At 42.1% G+C, this 17,000-nt stretch overlaps 1 protein-coding gene across 2 annotated transcripts in view; it reads right to left on the reverse strand.

Annotated features, from left to right (window-relative positions):
- eno4 (enolase 4) overlaps window positions 1-17,000 on the reverse strand; it is a 54,543-nt gene that overhangs the window by 16,233 nt on the left and 21,310 nt on the right. For both annotated transcript variants that reach the window (XM_061837426.1, XM_061837427.1), the window contains exons 7-10: window positions 10,449-10,517; window positions 9,812-9,976; window positions 9,580-9,705; window positions 2,538-2,712 (exon numbers count right to left, since the gene is read on the reverse strand). In XM_061837426.1, the coding sequence (XP_061693410.1) occupies window positions 2,538-2,712; window positions 9,580-9,705; window positions 9,812-9,976; window positions 10,449-10,517 (535 nt within the window). The remainder of the gene's footprint in view (window positions 1-2,537; window positions 2,713-9,579; window positions 9,706-9,811; window positions 9,977-10,448; window positions 10,518-17,000) is intronic.

Here is a 17,000-nt window from a genome sequence, read left to right on the forward strand (position 1 = left end):
GGGGACAGGGAAGGAGACCAAGCTGGTGTGTGAGGTCAAGCGGTTCTTACTAGATATAGACAGATTGGAGAGCGCTCCCTTTGAGGACTCCATCATTCTGCTGAGGGACTTCAATGCCCACATGGGCAAGTCCAGTGTGATCTGGAAGGGTGTGATTGGGATGAAGGATCCTCCCGATCAGAACCCTAGTGGTGTGTCATCAAACTTGTCGCCGTATGTCTTTGATACTTGGGTGATGAGAAGGACAGAGCAGTCAAGTGATCATCACATGGTGGTGAGTAGGCTTCGATAGTGGGGAAATTTGCTGCTCCGACATTGCAGGCCCAAACATATTATGAGGGTCTGTTTGGAACAGCTGCCAGATTCCCCTGTCAGAAGGAGTTTCAACTCCCACCTCAGAAAGAACTTTGCTCATGTTCTGGGGAAGGCAAGGGAAATTGAGTCTGAGTGGATGATGTCCCACGCGTCGATTGCTGAGGCGGCCGAGCAGAGCTGTGGCCGTAAAGTGGTTGTGGCTGACATAGCGGCAACCCCCGAACACATTGGTTGATACCAACAGTGAGGTATGCCGTCAAGTTGAAGAAAGAGTCCTTTCGGAAATGTTTGGCCTGTGTGACTCCCAAGACAGCTGAGAGGTACCGGCTGGCTTGGCGTAATGCAGCTTTGGTGGTCGCTGAGGTAAAAAGCCAGGCATGGGAGAAGTTCAGTGAAACTGTGGAGAATGACTTCAGGACGACTTCAAGGAAATTCTGGTCCACCGTCCGGCGACTCAGGAGGGGTAAGCAGTGAACCGTCAACACTGTGTTGCGTGAGGATTGAGATGTTGTGAGTCGGTGGGGAGAATACTTTGAAGACCTCCCGAATTCCACCAATACTCTTTGCCAAGAGGAAGCAGAGTCTGGGTTCTCTGAGGCGGGCTCATATCTCTAGTGTTAAGGTCACCCAGGTGGTGAAAAACTTCCTCAGTGGCAGGGCTGGGGGTGAACGAGGTTCGTCCGAAGTTCCTAAAGGCTCTGGATGTTGTGGGGCAGTTCTGGTTGACACGCCTTTGCAACATCACTTGGACATTGGAGAAACTGCCTCTGGACTGGCAGAGTGGGGTGGTGGTCCCTCTTTTTAAGAAGGGGGACTGGAAGGTGTGTTCCAAATACAGGGGGATCACACTCCTCAGCCTCCCTGTTAAGGCTTACTCAGGGGTGCTGGAGAGGAGGCTCCATTGGGAAGTCGAATGTCAGATCCGAGTGGAGCAATATGGTTTTCGTCCTGGCTGTGAACAGTGGACCAACTTTACCAAACCCTTCTACCCATTTTTTGTGGACTTGGAGAAGGCATTTGACCCTCCCTCAGGGAGTCCTGCGGGGTATTCTTCGGGAGTATAGGGTACTGAAACACCTGATACGGGCTGTTTGATCCCTGCACGACTAGTGTGAGCGTTTGGTCCGGATTACCGGCAGTAAGACAGACTTGTTTCCAGTGAGAATGGGACCAAGGCTTCCCTCTGTCATTGATTTTGTTCATAACTCTTATGGACAGAATCTCTAGGTGCAGTCAAGGCACAGAAGGAGTCCAGTTTGGTGGCCTCTGCATTGCATCTCTCCTTTTTGCAGATGATGTGGTTCTGTTTGCGTCATCAAGCTGTGATCTCCAACGCTCACTGGAGCGGTTCTCAGCCGAGTGTGAAGCAGCGTTCCCTCTCCGTGTCGGGGATGAGATCCTGCCCCAAGTGGAAGCATTCAAGTATCTTCGGGTCTAATCCGCGAGTGAGGAAAAATAGACCAGGAGATCGACAGGCAGATCGGTGCAACTTTCACAGTGATGCAGACTGTATATCGGTTCATTGTGGCAAAGAGGGAGCTAAGTTGAAAGACAAAGCTCTCAATTTACCATTTCACCTATGTTCCTATACTCATAGGAATGGTCACGAGCTGTGGGTTGTGACTGAAAAAACAAGATCCTGGATATAAACAGCTGAAATAAGTTTCCTCCACATGGTGTCCGGGTTCTCCATTAAAGATAGGGTGAGAAGCTCGGTCATCCGGGAGGGGCTCAGTGTCGAACCGCTGCTACTCCACATTGAGAGGAGCCAGATGAAGTGCCCCGGCCATCTGATTCGGATGCCTCCCTGACGGCTTCCTGGCAAGGTTTTCCGTCTAACGTCTAACAGGAAAGAGATCCCGGGGACGACTCAGGACACGCTGGAGAAACTATGTCTCTCGGCTGGCCTGGGAACATCTCGGGATCCGTCTGGAAGGGGTGGATGAAGTGGCTTGGGAAAGGGAAGTCTGGGCATCCCTGCTAAAACTATTGCCCCCCCCCCCAACACAACCTGAAAAAGCGGTAGAAGATGGGTGGATGTGTTGATATTTTATTTTTAGAGAACTTTTAAAAACAATACCTGATATACAGTCCTGCACATAAATAAAAATAAAATATAAAATATGAGACAGTTAAAATTAGACTGTTAAAATGAATGAAAAAGACTCCTTAAATCAGATTCACTGTGTGTCATTTAGCTGTGCATACAGTAGATGTGCTACCTTGTTGCTCGGATGTGATGGTGATCAAGTCACTGACAGTTATCTCGTTCACGTGTTTTACGATGACCCCTGTGACTCCAGGAAGTGGTGGAGCCTGTGGCTTGTTGGTTTGGTCAGAGAGCAGTACGCACGACTGTCCAATCACGTTGCTGAGCTTCTCCCACTGTTCTCTGTCCTTACAAATTTCACACACACACAAGCTGACAAAGGGATAGCATGTATAATATATACTCTGTATAGTCTATGTAGAGGTGATATTTAGCATCATCCTTTGCTACTTGACCTCACTGCCTCGCCTTCTTTGGATGTCGAGCATTTTGATGACATTGTAGAGCTCACGAACATGGGTTTGGACCCAAATGCAAGACTCCGAGGCAGTGATATGATGTTGAGGGGTATTTTATTCCAGGCAGAGGTCAAACATAGGTAAGCACTTCCAAAAAGGCAAAGGTACAAAAACACATGGCAAAATACAAGGTTCAAAAACATGAAAATAAGGTCAGATAACTACTAGGCAAAAACAAGACTTAAAAAACAAGACTATACTTGGCTACCATGGCGCAGGAATGCTGGGCTGAGAGAATGAGGCAAATACACTACAAGAAGCTTGTATACTCACGCAAATTCATGCAGTCTTATACAACCAACTGGCAACTAGCAATACAACACACAAGTCTACATGCCATAGTTTGCAACAATCAGGCGCAGCTGAGGAGCTGCTGCCACGGACAGGCATGCACAGGGCAGCGGCCTGGCCGCACCCCTGACAGTAGATGTCGAAACAAAGTGTGTCCGACTTTTATTCCAGAGTAAATACGAACTAAGACTAGAGTAGTACTGTATTAATAGTTGAAAGCAGGAAATAAAATCTACTTGGGATGGCTCAATCAAAGCAGGAGAAAGGACAGCCCAGAACTATAAGCCAATAGTGCACTGTGGAGGACCTCACGCAAGTATCCATGGACGCTATGTGTACAGTACCATAAAAAAATTTAGCCAATAACGAACTGTTGACAATCTCAAATAATGCCTTCCCACACTTTGTGTATAGTTTTGTACACGACGAATTTTGTTCCTTATAATCTGTTGTAATGATTTTTTTCTTTTGTTTGTTTAATAGTTTTCATGGTTTTGGCTATGAACAGTTTAATTCTCCCACCCACCCCCAAAAACGTACCAAAATTCTATGAAATGTTGCATTATGGACAACATGAATATGAAAAAATAATCCGCAATCCACTGAATCTGCAACCAGTGAACAGTAAAGTAGCTGTACAGACATAGGCACAATTACTAGTACCTTTCCATGAAAAAAACCCAAAGTAGACACTGAAGTAAATTTAAGCTTGAAACTATGAATAATAATTAAAAAATACTGACATTTAATTGGGGGTATTCAAATTCACCTTAGTTTGAAATCCAATATAAATTTAATTACACTATTAATCTTTTGTTCCAGTACCTTATAATGGTGCTTCTATTTCTGGAACCCTCAATGAGCCATCTGCCTGTGGAAAATATTTTCTGCCACTATTTGTGAGCAAATAACTCGACTTGTCTTGGCTGTAAAGGCTACCTTGTCCAGACTGCTTGATTCTGTTCTTTCGTCAGATGTTCAATAGTATCTAGATCATGACTTGTAGAAGGCTACTGCCGAACAATCCAGTGTTTTGTTTTTAGCCATTGTTGTTTTTTTTTAGCAGAGCTGTGGACTCGAATCAGACATAAAAAATGGACTTGATGACTTTTGACAGGATTTGAAAATATGTTAAAAGACTTGCAATGGGACTTGGACATGAACAGCATTGACTCGTGACTTAACTGGGGTTTGAATCCAGATACCGTATTTTCTGCACTATAAGGCACACCACATTATAAGGCGCACTGCATTATAAGGCGCATAGAATAGACGCTAAAGTAGAGGCCAGGATTACGTTATGCATCCATTAGATGGAGCTGCACTAAAGGCTCAATAATGATCCATATATAAGGCGCACCAGATTATAAATCGCACCGGGTTTTAAGAAAATTAAAGGCATTTAGGTCCACCTTATAGTCTGGAAAATATGCTACTTGAAAAGTCATGCTACTTTTACCAAGCATTAAAAAAAGCAAGACTTTGCAGCTTGTTCTATTTACAACTGTCTATACAACTCGCTGCTTCAATGCAGCAAAATATGATCACTGTGAACATAATGTTAAGATTTGATCTCCCGTTTAAGGTCACACCACAGCATCTCAATTGGATTTAAATCCAGACTTGGACTTGGACACTCAAAAACCATTGTTGTTGTTGTTGTTGTTTTTAGTCATTCAGAGGTGGACTAGCTGTTATGTTTTGGATTGTGGTCCTGCTGCATGATCCAAGAGGGTTTGAGTTTGAGGGAACGAACTGATGCCTGAACATTCTCCAGAATTTTCTGGTACACAGCAGAATTCATTGTTCCATCAATCACAGCAAGTTGTCTTTGTCCTGAGGCAGAAAAGCAGCCACATATCATGACACTGCCACCACCATGTTTCACTGTTGGAATAATGCTCTTTTTACCAAATGCTGTGCCATTTTTGTGCTAGATCTAACAGGTCACACACATTCCAAAAAGTTCAATTTTTGACTTGTCAATCCACAGAATGTTTCTCCAAAAGTCTTGAGTATCATCAAGATGGTTTTTGACAAATGTAAGACGAGCCTTCTAATTCTTTTCTGACAGCAGGGGTTTTCGTTTGGCAACTGTTCCATGGATGCCATTTTTGGCCAGTGTCTTTCTTATGGTAGAGTCATGAAGACTGACCTTAAATGAGTCCAGCGAGGCCTGCAGGTCTTTAGATGTTGTTTGAGGTTCTTTTGTGACCTACTGGATGAGTCATCGTCGCACTCATATTCGTTGGTCATCCATTCCTGGAACGGTTTGCCATTGATCCCAGGTTTCTCCATTTGTGAATAATGATTCTGACAGTGGTTCGCTGGCACTCCAAAGCCTTAGAAATGGCTTTGTAAACTTTTCCCGATTGATGGATTTCAATCACTTTTTTCCTCATTTCTTCTTGAATTTATTTTGATTCTGGCATGATGGAGTCGTTCTTGAAATTTTGTAGCCTGTTTCACATTCTCTGTCAGATTCTATTTAAGTGATTTAGTGATTCAACAAGTATGGTGCTAATCAGGTTTGGATGTGACTTGTGAAATGGAACTCACCTTTGTGAATTTGTGGTTAGTCACAGTGACTTTGTGATTTAACAAGGTGGGTCATTTTCTTTTTGACATAAAACAGGTGTGTAAATTTTCCCCTCATGGTAAATAAAATCATCATTGAGAAATTGCATTTTGTGTTTCCTTAGTTTGTCTCTAAGTGATGTTAATATTGGTTTGATGATTTCAAACCTTTGTATGTGATAAGATTTGGAAAAAAACATTTAAATCAGGAAGGGGGCAAAGACGTTTTAATGGCACTGTACATTGTGTTTTTTTGTATCTAGAGAATGTCTGTGACAGAGTACCAAGAGAGGAACTGTGATTGATTTAACGAGGTTTTGTGTGTGTGTGTTGGGGGGGAGTGGGGAATTACTTTTTTATATTATTTTTTCACAGATGGTCAAAAAGGTTATATTGTCTCTGGGTGATATTAAAATTGGTTTGATGAGTTGAAACCTTTCTGTGTGATACAGATGCAAAAAAAAGAATTCAGGACTTTTTCACGGCACTGAATATTGTAGAGGGTTCTGGGGGGGGGGATCCCCCAAGCCTCCACAGGCTATATATTTACATATATATATATATATATATATATATATATATATATATACAGTACCTTGTGAAAGTATTCGGCCCCCTTGAACCTTTCAACCTTTCGCCACATTTAAAAAAACAGTTATTTGTCCACCTTGCGTGAATACCTTGTAGCGCCACCTTTTGGTGCAATTGCAGCTGCAAGTCGCTTGGGATATGTCTCTGTCAGTTTTGCACATCGAGAGACTGAAATTCTTGCCCATTCTTCCTTGCAAAACAGCTCGAGCTCAGCGAGGTTGGATGGAGAGCGTTTGTGAACAGTAGTTTTCAGCTCTGCCCACAGATTCATGATTGGATTCAGGTCTGGACTATGACTTGGCCATTCTAACACCTGGATACGTTTATTTGTGAACCATTCCATTATAGATTTGGCTTTATGTTTGGGATCATTTTACTGTTGGAAGATGGATCTCCAGCTCAGTCTCAGGTCTTTTGTAGACTCCAACAGGTTTTCTTCCAGAATGGTCCTGTACTTGGCTCCATTGATCTTCCCATTAATTTGAACCATCTTCCCTGTCCCTGATGAAGTGAAGCAGGCCCAAACCATGAGGCTGCCACCACCATGTTTGACAGTGGGGATGGGGTGTTCAGGGTGATGAGCTGTGTTGCTTTTACGGCAAACATATCGTTTTGCATTGTGGCCAAAACGTTTGATTTTGGTTTCATCTGACCAGAGCACCTTCTCCCACATGTTCGGTGTGTCTCCCAGGACTTGTTGTCCTATGGACAGACTCTCCCACGTCAGCTTTAGACCTCTGCAGTTCATCCAGAGTGATCATAGGCCATTGTGCTCCAACTCTGATAAGTCCTCCCCTTTTTCGAGGTGAAAGTTTAGAGGGTTTTTTATTTGTTAAAAAAGTATAAAATATCCAGTAAATTTTATTTCATTAAGCCTGAATTGGCAGTATGGTGGAGCAGTGTTGGCCTCACAGTTCTGAGGTTTAATCCTGGCCCTGCCTGTGTGGGTTTTCTTCGGGCACTCCGGTTTCCTCCCACATGATCAAAACATGCATTCATTGGATGGTATGGTATGATTATAGACTGTGATTGGCTGGCAACCAGTTCAAGATGTACCCGACCTCCTGACCAATAAAAACTGGGATTGGCTCCAGCGTCCTGCAACCCTTGTGAGATTAAGCAGCTCAGAAAATGGATGGATGGATGTACAAATACGGATGTTGCTGTGTGTGCATAAACAGGCAAAACTACAAAAAAAAAAAAACTGCATGGTGTTTTTTCAAAATATAAGTGATGTGAAATATCCCTATTTGGGCAGACACTGCCAGAGAATACATAAAAGCTGTTGTTTTGTCCGTCTAAATGCAAACAAGAAAAGTGCACTGTTGCCTTAATGACAACATTCCCAACGTCTGCCACAAATGCATGATGATCACCGGTGTAGACTTATAGTAAAGAAAATAAGTATTTGAACACCCTTTTATATTGCAAGTTTATTCCACTTGGAAATCATGGAGGGGTCTGGAATTTTCATCGTAGGTGCATGTGCACTTTGAGAGAGATAATCTAAAAAGAAAAATCCCAAAATCACAATGTATAATTTTTTTAAACAATTTATTTGTGTGAAACAGCTGCAAATAAGTTTTTGAACACCTGAGAAACCCAATGTTAATATTTAGCACAGTAGCCTTTGTTTGCAATTACAGAGGTCAAATATTTCCTGTAGTTGTTCACCAGGTTTTCACACACTGCAAGATGGATTTTGGCCCACTCCTCCACACAGATCTTTAGATCAGACAGGTTTCTGGGATGTCGCTGAGAAAGACGAAGTTTCAGCTCCCTCCAAAGATTTTCTATTGGGTTGAGGTCTGGAGACAGGCTCGGCCACCCCAGAACCTTGATATGCTTCTTACAGAGTCACTCCTTGGTTTTCCTGGCTGTGTGCTTCGGGTCATTGTCATGTTGAACGACCCAGCCACGACCCATCTTCAATGCTCTGACTGAGGGAAAGAGGTTGTTCCCCAAAATCTCACAATACATGGCCGCGGTCATCCTCTCCTTGATACAGTGCAGTCATCCTGTCCCATGTGCAGAAAAACACCCCCAAAGCATGATGCTACAACCCCTATGCTTCACAGTAGGGATGTTGCTCTTCGGATGGAACTCATCATTCGTCTTCCTCCAAACACGATTAGTGGAATTATGACCAAAAAGTTCCCTTTTGGTCTCATCTAACTACAAATCTTTCTCCCATGACTCCTCTGTATTATCCAAATGGTCATTTGCAAACTTAAGACGGGCCTTGGCATGTGCTGGTTTAAGCAGGGGAACCTTCCATGCCAAGCATGACTTCAAACCATAACGTCTTAGTTTTTCAGTTTCTTTGGACAGCACTTTGGTCTTGGCCATGTTACAAGTTTGAGTCTTGGATTAACAGGTCTTCGACGGTCAGAATTCTAGCTAATACACAGGTGTTCAAATACTTACTTGTCACTGTATCACAAACATAAATTGTTAAAAATATCATACATTGTGATTTCTGGATTTTTCTTTTCGGATTATTTCTCTTACAGTGGACATGCACCTACAATGAAAATTTCAGACCCCTCCATGATTTCTAAGTGGAAGAACTTGCAATATAGCAGGGTGTTCAAATACTCATTTTCTTCACTGTATCTAGTTTGAATACCAATGTCCAAGAACGGAAGATGTCATGCAATGTTAGGTGACATTTTTGTGTCATTTGATTGGTGAACTTGGCTTAAATATTGATAAAGGTTAAATTGGATTGACAGCGCAATATGCAGAAGATGAAGTTGGAGTCTCACGTACAAATTTGTTGATGAATAAGCAATAATTTATAAGTAAAAGTTGCAAGGGACACTTATCTCACTGTAACGGAGTAAAAGTGACGTGAGTTATTAACAGCAGAGGCGGTGGAGGGTTTTTTTCTGGTCTTGTCAACTCTTGTGACTTTGAATCCACGTTTCCGCCTGTGCACTCTGCATATTAGTCCACTGCAGAGTATTGTACACAATTACATCTGTGTGTTGATGGTGAATGTGTAAAATTGATTTAGTTGCCAGTGTCCAAGTAGTATGACGACAGTAACGGCGACACCCCCAAGAAAAAACTCATTGGATCCATACAATTTACGGAAATGGCCTATTTTGAGTTCAAAATGGCAAATTTCACCAAAGGGCGACTGAATTGCATGTACGACTCAAGTCATAATATAATGGACCAACATTTTCTGTTTTCACGACCTTTGATTATATTAATGCTAGTGACACATACCTCCCTCCTGAGAGGGTCAATTAAAGCCACAACTGCAGTATATTTGCTGATAAGGGTTTGATACATCGCCACTAGCTCGTCTGGAGACTTATAAACACCTGTTGCAATCTCGTACTTTTCTTTGGTCTGAAATGGAGACAGAAAAAAGGCATGTATGTGGATCTCATCTCAACTCACATTTCTTGTCATTAAAATGGATCACTTACTCAATGTTACTTGCTAATAAACTTACATAGTCCATGAGGTCAGGGCCCGCACAGTTCATTGCCAGATTGAATGACGTTCCCAGTTCTAATGCAAGGTTATTACAGGCTTCAGTGATCAGATCCAGAGCTTGTTCAGGACGATCAAGGCTCAGAGGCAGCACACCACTGTCACTCAGAATCGCCTGAGTGACCTTCGAGAGAACACAAAGTCCATCTCATGAACTGAATTATCGACATCTACACAGATATTGAAAATACATGTGAACTAAATAAATGAGCCTTTAAATAGAATCTGCTTTTATAGATCTGCATTAAAAAAAAGGAAGTATCCGTGTGGGACTATCGATAAATGAGTGCTTATTCATGGTTAGGATGAATGGGATTGCAAGGTTATGGGAGTTGAATGTACCACTTACAATTTCCATTGTTAACCCTCTGTTTGCCAGTGTGAGTGATTGAATAATCTTTTCAAGGAAACTCCAGACCTCCGTGTCTGAATTAATTTAAAGATTAGTTATAAAAACTCAAAACACATTGTATTTTTTAAGGAATGCTCAACCTGAAATGTGAAAACCATTTTACATACTGTTCTCTCATAAAACCTGTCAAACTATTGCTCTTCCATTCCTGTTTTCACTAACAATAAATGAAAATGTACCTCACCCCAGCTTTTGATGAAGTGCTCATTATTCTCATCATTTCCTTTTGTAACTGTGTTGTCATTGTGATGATCTGTTAAAGGAGGTCACAGTTGAGAATGAGACATATAGAAATGGTTGAGTGATTGTCTATAACCCTCTGTTCACCCATGTTGCATTTTTGAAACCCTGCTTGGTTAACAGAGGGCTAAAAAGTGAAAACCCATTGACAAACCATGTTTGTATGCAGGAGTACATAAATTCATAATAACAATAGTTGAACACATGACCGAGACGCCTGTTTAGCTTCTTAGTCAATCAAGTCATGGTGATGGAAACTTGACTCTTTTTGGTAGCTGAAGACATTTCACTTTTACTCCAAAAAATTTTCTCAGTTGCAAATCTTACATTTAGAGTTCCTGTGTTTATATTTCTGGGATGGTTCCCTTATTATACTTGGGGGTGCTCATATTCAGGACAAAAACATGAGGTGGAATGTTGTGGTCCCTCACATGGACAGTTGGTTAGGGAAAGGAAAAAAAATAACAAAGACCAACCAAGGACAAAATCCCTCCAGGCCAACTCAATACTGTTGCTTATGCTGTTCAGTGAATTGATGAGCGCAGTGGCCTCCACATTGGAAAGACCAAGCAAGACCGACACAGGACAAAGTCAACCTTTCCAGGCCCCACGTGAGCAGTCATTTGCATCTCAACGAAAAAAGTGAAATTAAATTGACAGCGGATTAGGAACCTAACTAAAACTCACCCTGTTGCCAGACTAATAATGGAGAAGCAACCATTTGTTAGATCGACTCAATAACTTTTTCTCCAATGTTTCCTCCAGTGTAACAGCGTGGAATAAAATCTAACATATTATTTACATATTGTTATTTACATTGTTCTGGCTATGATTTTCCCTTGAAACAAGTGGTGTTATAATTACGAGGGGGTCCTTGGAAAAGTTTCTTCACTGTAAGGTGTCTTCAACTGGACCCAAAGTTCGAGTATCTCTGTTATAACAGTTACAGTGCCCCCTCTTGATTTCTGTTTTTTGTGTATTTGCATATTGATAACACACAATGTTTAAAATCCATCCATCCATTTGCTTAGCCGCTTATCCTCACAAGGGTCATGGGAGTGCTGGCGCATATCCCAAATGTCAACGGGCAGGAGGCAGGGTACACCCTGAACTAGTTGCCAACCAATCGCAGGGCACATCAAGACAAACAACCACACCTCGGGGCAATTTAGGGTGTCCAATTAATGTTCCATGTTTTGGGGATGTGGGAGGAAACTGGAGTGCCCGGAGAAAATTCACACAGGCACGGGGAGAAGATGCAATCTCCACACAGGCGGGTCCGGGATTGAACCTGGAACCTCAGAACCGTGAGGCCAACACTTTCCAGCTGACCCACCGTGCCGCCAAGTTTAAAATCATCAAACCAATTTTAATCTCTCTCAGAGACAACCCAAGAAAACACAAAATGCAGTTTTCAAATGAAAATTCTATTTATTAAGACACAAAACAAAATCTAAATCTTTTTTACCATCTGTGAAAAGTAATTTTACCCCCTTGTTAAATCACAAAGCTACTGGGACTAACCACAATTTGAGAAAGGTGAGTTCAATTTCACAAACCGCACCCAAACCTGATTACCACCACACTTGATGAATCACTTAAATTGGATGTTAGAGACAGACATTGGGTACAAGCTCTCAAGAACCACTGCATATGGAAAAGGTTACAAGGCCATTTCCAAGGCTTTAGGGCTCCAGTGAACCACTGTCGGAGCAATTATCCACAAATGGCGAAAACTGGGAACAGTGGCAAATATTCCCAGGAGTGGACAGCCAACCAAAATTAATAAAAGGGTGCGATGACGACTCATCCAGGAGATCACAAAAGAACCTTGAAAAACATCTAAAGATCTGCAGGCCTCGCTGGCCTCATTTAAGGTTCATTCAGTGTTCATGACTCTACCATAAGAACGACACTGGCCAAAAATGGCATCCATGGGAGAGTTCCCAGGCGAAAAGCCCTCCTGTCAGCAAAGAACACAAAGGCTCATCTCACATTTGTCAAAAAACACCTTAATGATCCTGAAGACTTTTGGAGAAACATTCTGTGGATTGACGAGTGAAAATTTTTACGTTTTGGAAGGTGTGCACCATGTTAAATCTGGCGTAAAAATGGCACAGCGTAATATAATGATAACAAATAGAATACTATTCCAACTCTGAAGCAAGATTGCAGTGTGACATATGGGCCTGCTTTGGTTCTTAAGGACAAAGACAAGTTGCTGTGATTTATGGAACAATGAATTTTGCTCTGTACCAGAAAATCCTGAACGTGAACGTCCGGCCATCAGTTAATGCCCTCAAACTCAACCACTCTTGGATCATGCAGCTTCACAATGATCCAAAACGCACCAACAAGCCCACCTCTGAATAGCTAAAAAAAAAAAAAAAAGTAATAATTAAAATCTTGAAGTGGGCATTTCAAAGTCCCCTCCAATATGGCGAAGTTGAAACAATTCTGGAAAGAAACGTGGGACAAAAAAAAATGTTTCATCCTAGGGTGTTGTTTTTCTAAGGAAACTATTTTTGTAAAAATATATAATACGTAGAGGACTACATAAATAAAATAAATACAAGCCAAAAAGAGCATCCAGTATTATATATTTTTACTGGTTCTCCACTTGTTTGCCTGAGTTTGCCCTTGAGATGATTCTGCTTTCATTGTCAGCAGCTAGCAAGCTAAGCTAAGATAACCAGGGTAAAAGGGTTCAAAGTGAACGCCGCTTTGCCGCAACTCACGCACATGCATCCCTAATGATAAGTTCTCACGAGCCTCCTCCTTATCTGTAATCCACAAGACAAACAGATGTCTTGAACATGAAAAAAAGTGGTAAGAAAACAAAACACTTATCTTGTCCAACACTAGGAGCACTTTGCAAAGGAGTGACGAGTCATGGGACATAAAAAGAGCTGGGACCACCGTTTCCAAGGTTGGTAATACACTAAGACGTTGTGGTTTGAATCATGCATGGCATGGAAGGTTCCCCTGCTTAAACCAGCACATGTCAAGGCCCGTCTTAAATTTGCCAGTGACCATTTTGCTGATGCAGAGGAGTTATGGAAGAACGTTTTGTGGTCAGATGAGACCAAAATGAAACTTTTTGGTCATAATTCCACTAACTGTGTTTGGAGGAAGACGAATGAAGAGTTCCATTCCAAGAGCACCATCCCTACTGTGAAGCATGGGGGTGGTAGCATCATGTTTTGGGGGTGTTTTTCTGCACATGGGGCAGGACGACTGCACTGTATTAAGGAGAGGATGACCGCGGCCATGTATTCTGAGATTTTGGGGAACAACCTCTTTCCCTCAGTCAGAACACTGAAGATGGGTCGTGACTGGGTCTTTCAACATGACAATGACACAAAGCACACAGCCAGGAAAACCAAGGAGTGGATATATAAGAAGCACATCAAGGCGTGGCCTAGCCCGTCTCCAGACCTAAACCCAATAGAAGCCTGTGCAAACCTGGTGAACAACTACAGGAAACGTTTGACCTCTGTAATTGCAAACAAAGGCTACCGTACCAAATATTAACATTGTTTTTTTCTCAGGTGTTCAAATACTTATTTGCAGCTGTATAACACAAATAAATCATTAAAAAAAATCATCATTGTGATTTCTGGATTTTTCTTTTGAGGATATCTCTCCCACAGTGGACATGCACCTACGATGGAAATATCCAACCCCTCCATGATATCTAAGTGGGAGAGCTTGCAATATAGCAGGGTGTTCAAATACTTATTTTCTTCACTGTATATCCATTTATTTTGCTGTACCGGTTAAACTCACGAGGGCCACCGGCATGGAAGACCCTGTACTCGCTATCTTCAGGCGAGCGACAGGGTACACCTTGAGCTGGTTGCCAGCCAATTGCAGGACACGTATAAACAACCATTCGTCCTCATATTCACACCTAGGTGGAATTTAGCACTGTCAATCAATTTACTACACATATTTATGGAATGTGGAAGGAAACCAGAGTACACAGAAAACCTTCTCAGTCATGGGGAGAGCACATAAACTCCCCACAGGCGTGGCCGTATTAGAACCTGGGTCCACAGAACTAACCAGTGGTTCACCGTGTTACAGTATGTGTGCTCATATATATACCACCACCGCCATACTTGATGAATGAAGAAATCACTTAAATAGAATCTGTCAGAGAACATGAAATAATCCCTCTCTACTTCGCACTTCATCGATTGGGGCTCCAGTGCATCATGTTGTTTTTCTTACACAGACCCCCACCGCAAAAAAAAGACAGATTGGCATACAGTACAGACTGTATTACAGGAAGACACATTGATATAAAGGGAGTGATGGTCCCCGGCCCGACATCGACCAATGAGAGCAAAAAAAAAAAAAATGCCTTCCCTATCAATTTACATTCCAACCTCTTCCTTGTCCTTCCTACCTGCCATTTTCTACGCTGTTGACTGTACGCGCGATAATCTCTCTAGTTCACAATGCCGCCAAAGTGTTGTGCTGATGCTAAAGCTTCCTCCAAAGTACCCTAGCAGAAGAGGAAGATGATGACGATCAGCGGAAATGTAGTAAACATCGGTAAAACTGCTTCAATAACTTTTAATAAAGCCATGAAATGTGTGATGATGAACCTCAAGCTGCAATGAGGGATTCATCCCCTCAAGGACGGGGCGTTTCAGCAAGCAAAGGTTGGTTTGGAAAGATTTAAAATGTATGCGACAATATGGTGCGAGGTTTCGAGTTTAGCAATTGTGTTCACGGGGTTATGTCCTTGTACAGGGTGTTGGATTAAATTTATTAATGGTACATAAAGTAATTTAATATTTGAGGCCTTATGGCCATGTTACCCAGAGAACGACCAATCTTGTCAGATCTTGGAAGTTAAGCGGGTTCGGCCCTGGTTAGTACTTGGATGGGATTACCGCCTGGGAATACCAGGTGATGAAAACGTCTCTCCCCAGCTAAATGCAGAGAGGTTGCGTCAAGAAGGGCATCCATCATAAAACTGTGCCAAACAAATACAGTATGCATTCATCTAAGATGACACACTGTTGTGACCCCTAAGGGGACAAGCCGAAAGTAAAAGAAGAAGAAATTCATTTCATATTTACTCTCTTGTTTTGCTTTAAATGCTCTTTTGCGATGATTAATATGCTTCCATTGACTCGCGTTTGGTTTGTTTGATTACGGTTGCTTTGTTTATCGACTCTCGGTTGCTTTATTTATCACATTCACTGTTACATTTCGGAAAGCCCTAAGGAAAAACATGGGAGGGTTTGTGGAGATGTGGCCAGAACGGAATGGAGATGGCGAGAGATACATCCCACGTTCTGCTCATGACACAAAACGGACATGACGTCACACCGGCAACGCGAACGTGGTGTAACAACAGCAGTTTAATACGGAAGCAGACACACACGCACTGGACACAGACACGTGCACACATAAAAACTCTCTTTCCCTCACATTCAAATCGGCCCTGGTTAGTACTTGGATGGGATTACCGCCTGGGAATACCAGGTGCTGTAAACTTCTCTCCCCAGCTAAATGCAGAGAGGTTGTGTCAAGAAGGGCATCCGGCATAAAACTGTGCTAAACAAATACAGTATGCATTCATCTAAGATGACACGCTGTTGTGACCCCTTAAGGAACAAGCCGAAAGAAAATACAAATACTGTTTATGTATTTTAAATGTTCTGGTACCCACATAAACATACAGTGAAGAAAAGTATTTGAACACCCTGCTATATTACATGTTCTTCCACTTAAAAATCATGGAGGGGTTGGATATTTCCATCGTAGGTGCATGTTCACTGTGAGAGAGATAATCTAAAAAAAAAATCCAGAAATCACAATGTATGATTTTTTTCGAAGATTTATTTGTGTGATACAGCTGCAAATAAGTATTTGAACACCAGAGAAAACCAATGTTAATCTTTGGTACATTAGCCTTTGTTTGCAATTACAGAGGTCAGACGTTTCCTGTAGTTGTTTACCAGGTTTGCACACACTGCAGGAGGGATTTTGGTCTACCCTTCCACACAGATCTTCTCTAGATCAGATGGGTTTTCTGGGCTGTCGCTGAGAAATACAGAGTTTGAGCTCCATTCAAAGATTTTCTATTGGGTTTCGGTCTGGAGACTGGCTGGGCCATGCCAGAACCTTGATATGCTTCTTATGGAGCCACTCCTTGGTTTTCCTAGCTGTGTCGTTCAGGACTAACAGGTCTTTGAGGGTCAGAATTGTAGCTGATGGACTGGTGTTTAAATACTTATTTGCAGCTGTATCACACAAATAAATCATTAAAAAAATTCATACATTGTGATTTCTGGATTTTTCTTTTTAGATTATCTCTCTCACAGAGGATATGCACATACGATGAAAATTTCAGACCTTGCCGTGATTTCTAAGTGGGAGAACTTGCAAGACAGCAGGGTGTTGAAATTCCTATTTTCTTGACTGTACATCCACCGCTACGTTGTGGTTTTTTCACTTTTCGTGGGTGGTTCTG

The sequence above is a fragment of the Syngnathoides biaculeatus genome, chromosome 12 (genome assembly GCF_019802595.1).
Source record: "Syngnathoides biaculeatus isolate LvHL_M chromosome 12, ASM1980259v1, whole genome shotgun sequence".
In the NCBI taxonomy this organism is placed as follows: domain Eukaryota; kingdom Metazoa; phylum Chordata; class Actinopteri; order Syngnathiformes; family Syngnathidae; genus Syngnathoides; species Syngnathoides biaculeatus.